General features: G+C 39.1%; 1 protein-coding gene across 3 annotated transcripts in view; it reads left to right on the forward strand.

The window, feature by feature from the left end:
- Positions 1-11,572, forward strand: part of pax3b (paired box 3b) — an 88,226-nt gene extending 76,654 nt beyond the window's left edge. For all 3 annotated transcript variants that reach the window (XM_041217044.1, XM_041217053.1, XM_041217061.1), the window contains 2 exons: positions 9,462-9,708; positions 11,538-11,572. In XM_041217044.1, coding sequence (XP_041072978.1) covers positions 9,462-9,708; positions 11,538-11,572 — 282 coding nt within the window. The remainder of the gene's footprint in view (positions 1-9,461; positions 9,709-11,537) is intronic.
- The last annotated feature ends 2,041 nt before the right edge of the window (positions 11,573-13,613 follow it).

The following is a 13,613-nucleotide window of genomic DNA, read 5'->3' on the forward strand; positions in this document are numbered from 1 at the left end:
TTCAGAATGTCATACAAGCAGATCATAAAATTATTAGCGTTTTGAAAATGATCTGAAGTTAAATTGCCATAAAATTGAAAACCAATACAATCTTTCAACTATTGAGAAGGTTTTAGTTTCTTTCCCATTCATTATAAATTTCACCATGAACTTATGAATTCATCTCAATGCTTAATACCAAGTTAAATGAGTTTTTCCCGTCTTAACTTTGTTCCCAGTGGACATTATTCTATTGAATAAAATGGTGCTTTTTTAGTAATCTCATCTGAAAGAGGCCAGAGGTTGAAAATGTTGGAAAGGTTCTTTTTCAGCGAGAAGCAATAATGACTGCACTGTTGATTGAATGCCAACATACATATTTAGTTATTTTGTCTGTACCTTGCTTCATAAAGCTTTGCAAAATTCAAAACTGAAAATTGTCAATACTCCAGGAAATTCATCTTTTACTCTCGGGCATTCGAGAATCATCTCTTTACAATGGAAACACCCTGGTACCAGAGGCAGGGGGTGGATGCTCTAGACTAGCCCTGCTTTCATTCAGTACTTGCAGTATGATTTGCTGCAGACTAGTTCTGCCCTTCCTGTAACTCCATGCTTTAAGTGAGAAGGTCACATTGAAATACCTTAACTGACACACTGTGCCTTGAGGCTACTTTCTTTTTCTTGTTCTCAAAGAACCATGCAGAAATTACTAAAATCTAATTATTTTGCTGTTAATCAACTGCAGGTTGATTCCTGAAGCATTCTTATCAGCAGTAAACCACTCAGAGCAGAAAACATTACTCCATAGACTTGTATGGTTTATCACAAATTGTTCTAAAAGAATTGATTTTTTTGAATTTTTATGCTAAAATATTATTGGAAATCAATGTAAACAGTTAATGAACTCCATAGTCAACCTGCATTTGAAATAGCTATCACTGGTAGATGGTTAACTTGTGATAACACGGTATTGGCAGGACCACTATCTTAAAACACACAAAAGGTGCATTTAATCTGAAAAAACTTTTATGATCAGGCTGTATAAAATTCTGCATGAAATCATAGAAATTAATTTTTAAAATAAGCTGAGTTATGTTTTCAGAAAAAAAAACCTCTTGTGACAGATTAAACGAATGAAGTTTCCAAACTTATTCAACAAAAGCCAAATATAAAATATGCTGCACATTTCTGGATCTTTTAAAAATGTTTCCACCCACCCTCAAACTATCTCTGTTCTCCTCCTGAATGTGCTGACTCAAGCTTGACTGTAGATCCTCAGGAACTAGTCACCCTTCAGAACTCTGTCCGAATTGTCACCCCGGATGTATGAGCCTAGGCTGTGAATGTTAACAAGTTATTAGACTTTTGGTAGCGTTAGAGCTGAGTTTCACCTTGTATGCCATCCTACACCTGTAGACACACATTTTCCAAGTAACATTCATGCAACACAAGGGTCAGTCAATGATTACCTTCCATTAGAGATAGCCTTACCTCCTCTTGGTTTCCATTGTCACCTAATCCTCCAACTCAACATCCTGACTAGAAACTTAACTAGATCTGCCACATCAATTATGTCACTACAAGAACAAGTCCAAAGCTGGGAATTCTGCAGCGAGCAACTAACCTCCTGACTCTCCAAACCTTTCCAACATATACAAGACACAAGTCAGGACTGTGATGGAATACTGTCCACTTGCCTGGATGAGTGCAGCCCCAACAACACTCAAGAAGCTCAACGCCATCCAAGACAAAGCAGCTCATTTGATTGGCACTCTATCTATCATCTTAAGCATTCACTGATTCCACCACCACCGGACCATGTCTGCATGGTATATCATTTACAAGATGTACTGCAGGAACTCCTGAAGACTCCTTCGACAGCAGTTCCCAAGCTCATGCTCTTTACTGCCGAGAAGGCCAAGAACAGCAGGTGCATGGCAACACTACCACTTTCAAGTTCCCCTTCAAGTCATGGACCACCCTAACTTGGAAATATATCACTGTTTCTTCACCGTCACTGAATCAAAATCCTGGAAATCCCTACCTAACAAGACTATGGGAGTATCTTCACCATACCACTGGTGACAGTTTAAGATGGCAACTCACCACAACCTTCTCTAGGGCAATTAAACCAAAAAATTTCCAACTATGTCCACACCCCATAAATGAACATACAAAAGGAATAATGAATAATGATAGGGTCAATGTACCTGGTTAATATTGTTCCCCTTACCATTCCAGCCACCCCTACTCTCCTGTCTATTCCAGTGGCACAGTGAACAATTATAGTGCACAACTTTCCTGCTGAGATCAATTAACAAAATAAACACCAAATATCAAATCTCCGATCTTGCTGATCTGTAGAGCTGAGTTCTGCACTGGGTAGTGGCATTTACCAATTGAGCCTGAAGTGGCACTAAAACATCAATTGCTAAAAGTATTAAAAATTAAGAGTGCAAAGTTAGCTGCGGGGAAATTCATCCCACTTTATGAGTAAAATCCTCATTCAGGCATTGAATTTCAATATATAAAATCAACTCCCATCGACTGCTAATTTGGTATCTAGACTCTAAACGTAAATATACAATCCTCCTCCTTCCCATTTTATCTCATTTTAATCCTCAACAAATTAAATATGGTTAATCCACTATCAAAACTGTGCCTCAAGGGAGTGGCTCAGTTTAGAAGTTCAATCCATTTTGTGTAAGTATATAATTTTGTTCAACATGCTTCATCACATTTGCTTCAATTGAATGACCCGATTGTGGCACAAAGATTTTGATTTAAAAAAAATAGGATCTCTAGTTTATAGAAAGCCAAGTGCAAATATTTTGGCCTAACTGCACCGATTAGGAAACAGTCCAGTCCTGCTGCAAGTCAATGAACTTTTGGATGGGCATCCAAATCTCCCATGGCGGGTCCTGCCACAACGGAGCCAGAAAATCCCGGCCAGAGAGAGTTTTAAAATTGAATGTGTTGATTTTAAGTTATCTAAATGTCCAGGCCACAAGATTGGTTGTTTATGCTTCAGCATTTAATAGCTTGCACAGAACTGGAGGTTGTGTTGCAAAATTTTCCTTGCAATGTTTCCCTGTTCTGGAAATGCCAAAGAATAATTAGCACTTAAGAAATTGCATTGGTGGACATTCAGGGTCAAAAACTGACTTTTTTAAGCAACAGGAAACTTTAAAATATTTAATCCTTTCACTGGCATTCCTCCAAACATATTAAGATTTTGCCTGAGGGTAGATTCATACAATTGAAAGAATACCAAAGCCTTAGGTTATAGAAATATCAAGTAGAGTGTATCGAGTTCCTCTTCAGAAAAAGTAGCATTGTCCCTTCTGAAGCAAAAAACTTACTCTCAATTAAAATTATTCTTATGAGGATTTCACCTTTTCACTGTTATTTGATCCCAAAATTGGTCCATAGATGTAAATTGCTTTTGACAAGAAATGACTCTTCAGTAGACTGCCCTGTGCCTGTATATAAACTGGCAGAAATTTTACTTTCGAGTGCTGCTTTTTATGTTTGTGGAAGATGATACTTCACAAATTAAAAGCAAAGAAACACATTCCATTGTAACCTTTCAAAAGTTGACAGAAATCTGTAGGAGATGACAATACTCTTTTACTTTTGTGTCTAAAGTTTAATCTGAAACTAAGGGATTTCTTAAAAAAATACAATTAAAAAAAATGTTTTCTAAAGTCAGCAGAAGTTGACCTTGAATACAAACGAATCATGTATTATCCAGCAGTCTTTCTTAAATTATCAACATCTGGAAAATATAGAAACATTAGTTTGGTTCAAGTGGAGATTCTTCCTTGTTATTGGTGTGTGCGGGATGGGGTTGGGGGAAGGGTTGATAGGGTGATGTGTGTAGAAGTCAAACAAACAAGTTCAATGGATCAGCTAGTCTTTTCCTGACCTTCACTTGTGTGTTTGTGTGTACTCCTGGCTTCAACATCCTGGCATAATGACATGGATACCTACCATAATTCCAAGGCCAGGATTTTTCAGTCAGTGTGTGGGGGTGGGCCTGACACGTCAGCACGTAAAATGACGCGGGCGTGCATCCTGAGGTTATCGCGCTGTCTCGTGATGTTTCATTTGGCAGTCGCACGCTGGAGTCAGCTGCACGCCGGAGTCAGCTGCACGCCCACCGATATTTATAAGGCCTATTAATGCTATCAAGGAAGTAATTAAGGCCAACTTTACGCTGCCCATCCAACCTTAAGGCAAAAAGGCCAAGCGGCCTTTACTTCTTTTAGGAAACCTCATCCACGAGCGGGAAGAAGTTTCCTAAAGCTTTTATGAATTGAATAAAACCATTTTATGAAATATAAAAACATGACCCATCTCATGCCACACAGTGACATGAGGGGGAAAGTTTAACTAAATTTTTATTCTGTTTATTTATTTATTTCAAAAGTGCTTCTATTTCCCTGAGGCAGCTCCGTGCTGAAGCGCGCATGCACGAAAGAGCGCTGGCTCCCCCTTCTCCCCCCGCCCGCACAGGTAGCACTCACTACCGCTCATGTCTTATGCTGGGTGGGCCTTAATTGGCCGGCTTGCATAAAATGACAGATTGGCTCCACGACTGCCCCTGCCTGCTCCCACCGAGCCCGCCCGACACGGGAAAAATTCAGGCCCAAGTCAGTCATTGTTGTAAGGTTGTTTATTGCCTCATGAAGAGGTCTAGAGGCTTGTATGGTTGAACAATCGCTGTTTATTAATAACACATAACTATATACACATATAGGATAAGTCTTGACTAGGTGCTATCTCCATGTCAACTTCTAACAGACTCACTGTTGCACTCTACTACTCCCATGTAACTTTCTGCATCATAATGTGGGTGGTTCTGTTTCCCCAGTCCCACATTAATCCTTACAGTCCTGAACACCCTAATGCTATGTCTCTGCATCCCCCAAGTCTTTACCCAAATGTATTTGCAATAATACTTATATGCGACCCCTCCTCCCCCACCACATCTCTAACTTTACAGATTCAGATAGTCTGGAAGCTTTAGGACTCTTCCAGATCTCATTCTTTTCAGCTTTGGAGGAATGGTAGTCTCAGCTGCTTTGGGCTGATTTTGTTGATCTGGAGTTGGAGTTGTGGTATTTGGGAGACAACATCTGGTTCACTTCTTTTGCTCCTTAGTGTTGTATGTTTTCTTTATTGACAATCTGACTTACTTGGTCGGATGCCATGGGTTTATCCCTCTCGTTCTGGAGGGAATGTTCACTCTGGTCGTTCATAGAGTGGGCCGGGTTTTCTTTTTTGGTGGGGTCCATCATGTTCTTCTTGGAAGTGGAAGTTTTTCCTCCCTTATGTTTGTATGTTCCTCATCCTTGAGCTCAACCTGCAGTTCAGCTTCTAATGCTGCACTCTGTTTCTTCGTGTGCACTTGTGCCTCCCTGAGCTTTGTCTTGATGAGTTGGTGGTCACTTTTCTCTTGCTCCAGGATCGAGCTCATGTTGTGTGTATGAGCTTGAAGCTCCAGCTTTGTTGCGATAGTTTCTCCTGGTTCTGTGACAACAACTGTTTGACTCTTAAGTTTGGGCTCAACCTTCTGCTGCTGCTCCTTCTCGTCTGTATCTTCTGTTTTAAGTATGTTGGTGCTTATCTGGAGGTTTGGCTGGTCTGACCAAAGAAGAGTATTTTCTCCCATCTGCAAAGGACCCTCTGCAAACAGTAAGGACAATTCAGAGCTGAAGTCTTGGTTGAGATCATCAGCATTGGTGGACTTATTGGAAGTCTCCAGTTCAGTGTATTTGACCATACTGGTTGTTTTGACATCTTCTGCTGTTTTGAGAAGGTTGAGAGCAACACAGGCATCTCTGCTCAGGAGGGAAAAGGGTTGGTTGTGGAGGACACAGAATTCTGATTATTTGCTTGTCGTCATACCAGAGTGGCTCTTGAATCATGCCTATGATTGGTATTTGGATTCCTCTGGACCATACAGTGGTGTGTCTGTCATCTGTAAACAGAGGTTTTTTAGCAATTGTTCCTGATCTGACAGGACCATCACACTCGCTCCTGTGTCTAACTTGAAATCTGTGAAGTGACCATTCACAGATATGTCGGCATTCCACAATGTGAATCTGGGATCCTTAATTTCTCCCAAGAGACATTCTTGGACTTCTTCTATCTTATGGACTCGTTTGGGACCCTCTACAGGGCTTGAAATTTTGGCCTTACACATCTTTCTAAAGTATCCCAGGTGGTTGCAGTGAAAATACCTCACAGTGATTGCTGGACAATGCTTGATCCTGTGAGGTCTTTTGGCATCACAGCGCTAACATGGTCTGCCATCATCTTGTGTTTTCCTTGGGTATTGCTTGCCTTGCCCTGGAGTCTCCTTGCCCTTTTGTGCTTTATGGGGGAGAATTTTTCCTATGGTGGGCAGGCTGGGCTGGAGTGGGTGAAGGTGGGCGCAGAGCCAATCCCTGCCCGCGATCGGCTGCGCGCCACCATTTAATGTGGGCTGGCCAATTAAGGCCCGCCCAGCGTAACGCACGGCCAGTAGCGCTCAGCACTACCTGTGTGGGCAGAGGAGGAGGGAGAGTCGGGCCTTGCATCTTTCACGCATGCGTGTAGAAGAGCGCAGAAATCTCCCTGAGGCACGGAGCCACCTCAGAGGGATTGAATGGATTATAGAACTTTTCAATAAATAAAGTAAAAATATATTTAAACATGTCCACGCATGTGACAGTGTCACATGAGCTGGGACATGTTTGTGAAGTATGGAAAATGTATTTACTTATTATATGAAACCTTCAGGAAACCTCATCCCGCTCATGGATGAGGTTTCCTGAAAAATGTGAAGGTCGCTTGGGTTCTTCACCTGCCTGCCAACCTGAAGGTTAGACGAGTAGTGTTCTAAACTCGTTTAATTACTGTTTTAATAGACTTAATAGGCCGTTGACAGTTCAGCAGGTGTGCAGCCGCCACCAGAGTGCACCCACCAAACAAAATATCGAAATGATGCGCGATGAGCTGGATCGTTGTGATTGCTGTGTACCATGGTTTAACTTTGTGACACAAAATGGATCGGTTTTGCTTGTGGACCTCCGATTTTCTGGATGGCTTTTTCCAAAGTCATATCTTCTTTAGATTGGAGTACATCTGAAGGAGTAGCAATGGCCACTCCCACTACTATTTGGTCTTGTATGAACTTTGACTTAAGGTCACCATAGTCACAGCCTTCAGCCAACCTGTATAACTTGTTTATGAGTCTACGAGTTCCCTGAGCTTTTGAACTCTTTTGCTAAATTTTGCTTGCTCCAAAATTTTATTGCTTCTTAGATTAAAGTAGGTGTCAGAGGACTTAATGACCTCTTCAAAGTTATTGGAAGATTCATTTATTCCTCATTTGGCAATTATGTCATCGGTATTCGATCTACTGAATATAATTGTGTATTCACTTGTTCAGCCTCTGTTTTCTTATTCAAACCTAATGCTATCATGTATCTTAAAAATCTCCTTCTCCATAATGCCCAATTTTGTGCCTGGTCGGGCCCTTCCATCTACCTTAATTTGTCCGGCACTGTTGATTTATCATCCATGGCTGTTTTCAGCACAAGGGAATAGACCTTTAATTGTTTTTAAATGGCATTGTGGTAATCATTTCTTTTCTCTTTCCATGCTTATCAGGATTTTGTAGGCTCCCATCACAGTTACAGAGATATTTTAAACTCCAGTGATTCTGCTGAAAATCTTTGAATGAATCTTTTTGGTCAGCTAGTTGCTTTCCTAAGCTTGGACAATTGAATTGAAACTGATTTTTTGCTCTGACTTTTCTTTAATTTTTTTATTGTCTGTGTGTAATCTGGGCTGCAACATTCTTCACCCAATCTTGATAAAACAATTGGTCTGCTAGCGCTGCCTGATTATTGTGCCAAATTTTAAAACTTAGTTCAGTCTTTATTTGGGAGTTTGCTCATCCTCTTGCGATCTGGCTAGATCTTTGACTTTGCTTTTGATAGGGTCTTGCAATGAACCTCCACATGCTCTGGTGGAGTCTTCTAATGCTGCACAGTGGATCTTCCTTCTGCCCTTCAGCCTCCATGCCTGTAATAAAGATTCTTAGGTGATCTCCAGCTGTGCTTCTTTACTTCTTCATTCTTAGGGATCTTGGGGTCCTTCATCTGCTGCCACCATGTTATAAGGTTGAATGTTGTCTCATGAAGAGGTCTAGAGGCTAGTATGGTTGAACACTAATTGTTTATTAAAAACACATAACTATATAACAATATTTAGGATACAGTCCCGACTAGGTGCTACCTCCATGCTGATTTCTACCCGAACCCCACTGCAGTCTACTGCTCTCATATGACTCTCTACATCATAATGTGGGTGGTACTGTTTCTCCAGTCCCACGTTAACCCTTACAGTCCTGAACACCCTAATATTACATTCAGTAGCAACCATTCTCATTTTTCTACATGCTCCACATGAGAATATAAGGACTATCAAGAAGAAGAAAAAGGTCATGTGTACTACTCAGCTCATTCCTTTTGTATTGTTTCAGGTTCTGGCATTGGGCTAGGCTGGATTTTCTTTAATCTACCTCTATTGGATTGGGGCAGGTCTCTTACCTCCATGACCGTAGTCCAGTTTTATGGGTCAGATGTTATTATCTACGAATGGTGGGAAAGCTCAGGAGAGGCCACCAGGAAAATCCAGGCAATACTGCAGTCACATAACCTCCGTAGCATCAGAAGAGGTACATGGCCATTTTAAAGGGCCAGGCTTTAGCAAATCACTTACAGAAGTCCTTGGTTGAGACTTTTAAAGGGCAAGGGATTAAGCCAAACTGGAGGGCTAAAAATCTGTGCTAGTCCCTTTTCCTCCATCAGGAGATTTTGCGACGTTCGGTCTGGTACCATGAAGATTACCACCCGGTTTCAAATGGAGGTGTGGGGGAGCAGTGGCAAGAGTGTCAGGCAGGAGGAAAAAGGACCATAAAAGATGCAGGGAGAGTGTGACTTGGCAAAGGTTGGTGCTGGAGGGAAATGATGATGGAGCGAGAAGGCAATGGTAGGCCTTACTGCCGATTTTTCCTCACTACGTCAACCCCTGTCCTGCCTGATTTGAGGTGGGATAGTGTAGAAAAATCCAAACCACAGTGCCAGCTTCATCCTGCCTCAGAATCAAATCAGTTCTTCTTTCACTGATCATATTTCCATCACCATTTCCTCATATTTCATTGTATTTTTCACCTGGCTTGAACTGAAAATGAAGTATACGATGAAAAACCTACCAGTGATTCTTATTGTGCTAATATTGTGGGATCCACAGAGAGTGCTGGGCAAGATTGCAACATTAACATTAGGGATCTCAACCCCAATGCATAATGATCTATGAGAAGATGTTTCAAAATACTGTACAAAAAAAAGTAATGCATATGGGAATAAAATGTAGGCTTGACTTTGTTACATTATTAACTGTGCCATTTTTCATATCTGCAGGTAATGGGACTCCTGGCAAATCCTGGTGGTGTTCCGCACCAACCACAAACTGACTATGCTCTGTCACCATTAACTGGGGGTCTGGAACCTTCCACTTCAGTTTCTGCCAGCTGTAGTCAGCGGCTGGACCCTATGAAACCTCTTGACAGCTTGCCCACCACCCAAACATACTGCCCATCAACTTACAGCTCCTCAGGTTACAGCATGGATTCAGTGGCAGGATACCAGTATGGACAATATGGGCAAAGTAAGTGCCATGTAAATCTAAGCAATACATTTAGCTATAAAAATGCCTACCCACCCCATCCTTCATCGATTTGTATTAAAATGTGTGACTCAGTGTACAAACTTTGATGATGAATGTGAAATTCAGTATGACTTATTAATCTTGTGTACAAATATGTTTTGAAATAATTGCAACATATATTGCTCATTTAGTATGTTTTGGCACATAGTGCAACATCCCAGTCATATGCACAAGTAGAGCATGCAAATGTTAACAGGAAAAAAGTTAGTATTTGGTCAATATTTTAACTTGATTCAGAGAAACCATGATGAGGGGAGGAGTCAATAACACCATAGAGACATTTCGGGATTAGATTATATTGAATTTGAGAACCAAAATAAAAATTAACTTTTTTCTATACTGCGCTGTTGTGGTATCTGAAAATATAATGTCTTGCCCTTCATTAGGATAGCATTCTAGACATTGGAAGTTATCACATTCTGGACAGACTACATTCAGCATTTCTCCCCCCTCTGGTTCTATTAGGCTGCCAAAAATCTGTTACCAAGAAAATACTTTAATCTTATGATGTAAACATCTGTCTTTATAGCATGCAGCCAGATGATATTTTATTCCTTATAATAGCTGGGGTATAGTTTTAATTAATGAATAAAGAACATTGCTGTTTAATTATTTAAAGGCTGTCCTATTATATTTTTAAACCAGTTATTTTTTATAGAAATTTTTATTTTGAACAATGCTAACTAAAGCTTAGTCAGCATTGTTATTGTATTCCTTTCTAATTACATGACATAGCATTTGTTTTTATTGGTGTGCAATCCAAAACTTCACCCCATTATTTTTTAATCCTAATTTTCACTGGAATGGAAATTTGGTAAATGGCAACTTATTTTACTTCAGATACACAAGTTTTATTCAGTAAATCAGTGCTGGGATTGAAATCTCTCTGCCTTTTTTATGAATGCACTGGTTAATGCATTAAGTCAAATCCTGTTTGATCAGTCACCAACTCCTTTAAAATCGACAGGTTTACAACTCCATTAAGAAAACATCCAGAAGAAATTGATGAGGACACATTAACCAGTGCACAGAGTGGAATTTCAACCTGTTAACGATTTTGCACATTATGCTTATTTTATACTTATGAAGACGCTACAAATGATATGTTCACATTAATTGGTAAATCTTTCCTTTTAAACTTCCCTTCCTCCACAAGTGGGAAGCCAAATAAACCCGTGGCTGTGATTACAGTGCGACTGTTGGTTCAAAAAAGAGAGTTAGCATAAATGGAATAAAAGTTCATTTTCGGAAGAAGAAGCTTCATCATAATGAGCTCACTGGAAAGTCAACAAATTGGGCTAGATTGTTCAGATAATGGGTACAAAATACCCAGAAAAAACTTTGCCATGCACTTAAAAGTTCTGCACATTTCTAATAAAACAATTTTGTTGACAGGCTAAGTTAAAGCACTATATGTAATTATCTTCAGCGCAGTCAGCAGCATCTTGATATGATTAATTGCCGAGACCTAATATATGCTTGCCATTTATATAGAACCTAAGGCCAAGGTCTGTCAAAAAATAAAACAGCCACTGGAATGTCACTATTAAAAACACATGTTCTGATAAAAACCAAATCAGGCATCATCTTGGACAATACTCCTGGATCCGTGTGGTACTGTCAAACTTGCCCTAATATAAACAAAGTAACCCTCTTAGTTTTGGCAGGTCATGATTAGCCCTGACAACATTGTACCTGCATTTGACATGGCCCCTTGCAACGATGTTGTCACAAGAAGCATTCCTAAGTTTCTTTTACTTCCATTACAGGTGCCTTTCATTATCTGAAGCCAGATATAGCATGAGTGAAAATGTCCATAAAAAGTTGAAACGACCCTTGTTCTGGACCCACAAACATAATGGGACTATGGTACCCACAACGGTTGGATCTGTTCCCCAGAAACAAGCCAACTCTTGTCTTTCTCTGATAATGGTTTTCATTTGTGATCAAAGGAAGAGTCCTTTGTTCTAAGTTTTGGTATAAATATTACTTCTGTTGCCTTAGACGTTGGCTCTTCTGTTTAGAGAAGAAGGAGAAAATTAATTCCCATTTGTGGCCCACACAGACGATTAAGGATTTGTGGCAAGCATTAAGTAAATGATGAGTAAGAACTCTTTTTAAGCTATTGCCACAATAATGAAATATTGTGCATTTCTCAAGTATTCAGTTTAATCATATCTGTGTAACTTGATCAGAACTATATCAGAAAAACTGATTTACAACTAGCTCTACAGGCGAACATTAATTCAAGTATGTGTTCAATTGGACCACTCTCATAAAAGAAAAACAATTTTACTTTTAAACATCCTACTCATTTAAGTATGAATAACCCGGCTAATGAAATCCTATCCACTACATGGTAGCCATTTACTGCATTAATTCCTATTTGCTAGTCACCAGTGTACCAAACAATACTTATTTAGTCATCACTGCTTCATTGATTCTCATTAAATTGTGACATCCATATGTGGCTTAGCTCCAAAATTAACTTTAAGTGCATACTTCACCGATCATTTAAAGGATTGTTTGCCATGTAAATAGATTAAGCTACAACTGAAGCATTTTGAAATAGTAGCCAATGACAAAACAACACCTGAACAACCACCGTTTTTTAAAAATTTAAATGTTTACCACAAGAGCCACTCTGATTTCCATCTCTGCTGATGAATGGATAAAAATTACTCAAATAAAGGACCAAGTAATATGAAGGAACTATTTTGTTTAGTCAGAAATAAATGGAGCTGTTTAAAGTTCCATATTTAGGTACATTATCAAAATATCTTCAATCCAAAAAGAACAAAAGCAACAAATTAACTCCACCTTTAGTGATGAAACAGCAATGTGCAATATTATGTATTTCTGTGTCTACCATGGTATTCCCTGAAAGTATTGTACTGTATTCTATTTTTCTTGACATCATTGTAGTTTAATTGGTTGACTATATAAGATGTTTACTGGCAGGTGCTTTGGGCATTGGATATACAAGAGCTGAGCAAAATATACATTCATATTGTACATAAATTCTTAACTGTAAAACCTGATGTGTAGAAAAACAACATTTTAACATTTATATTACAGACTGAAAACCATATCTTATTTTAGTAAGACTAGAGGAATGGTATGTGTAGACAGCAGGAAGCTCAGAAATTGTTCTTAATGGACTGTTACTACCTTTCTGCTAAGTGCTAAAAACATAGTGGCAATTTGGACATTTCCATATAACCTTTTGCAAATATGGTTCCAGAATCACACAGAAAGATTGGTAGTTTGATGTTTATATCCTTGTAGGAGTTTGTGGTAACATTTCTCATGACCTTGTCCATAAACTTAATTATGATTATAATATCAACCTGTTAAGTTGTTGCATTGCAACATAGATATTCATAGAGAGGCTATTATTTATTCCTATATATTCAACTATTTTAGAATTTAGCATGTATTTCATGATATGTACATTTTTGCTTAGCATGTAGTAACAAATTAGATAACTACTGCCATTGAGTACAATGATCTAGATAATATGATCTTTTCTGTCACATGTTGGTTTTAAAGGGTGATGGAACTGAATGTTTTGTGGTGTCTGTCATCCAATCTTCTGTTTGACATTTAACTGCAAAATACAGCCTTGATGTAAAGATTCTCTTTCCTGTACAAACACAGTGAATATTTACTATTTATAATAAAAAAATAAAACAGCTAAGAAAATCAACCAACCGAATATGAGTCCCATTTGTCATATAATGCTATGCATAGTGCAATGGATGTCAAATAATATTGGCCCTGGTTTTGTGGTCAAAAATGAATGAATGGCCCACTGGCTTTTGGTGGGCTTTTATACAGGGAGT

This window comes from Carcharodon carcharias, chromosome 2, assembly GCF_017639515.1.
Source record: "Carcharodon carcharias isolate sCarCar2 chromosome 2, sCarCar2.pri, whole genome shotgun sequence".
Taxonomy (NCBI): domain Eukaryota; kingdom Metazoa; phylum Chordata; class Chondrichthyes; order Lamniformes; family Lamnidae; genus Carcharodon; species Carcharodon carcharias.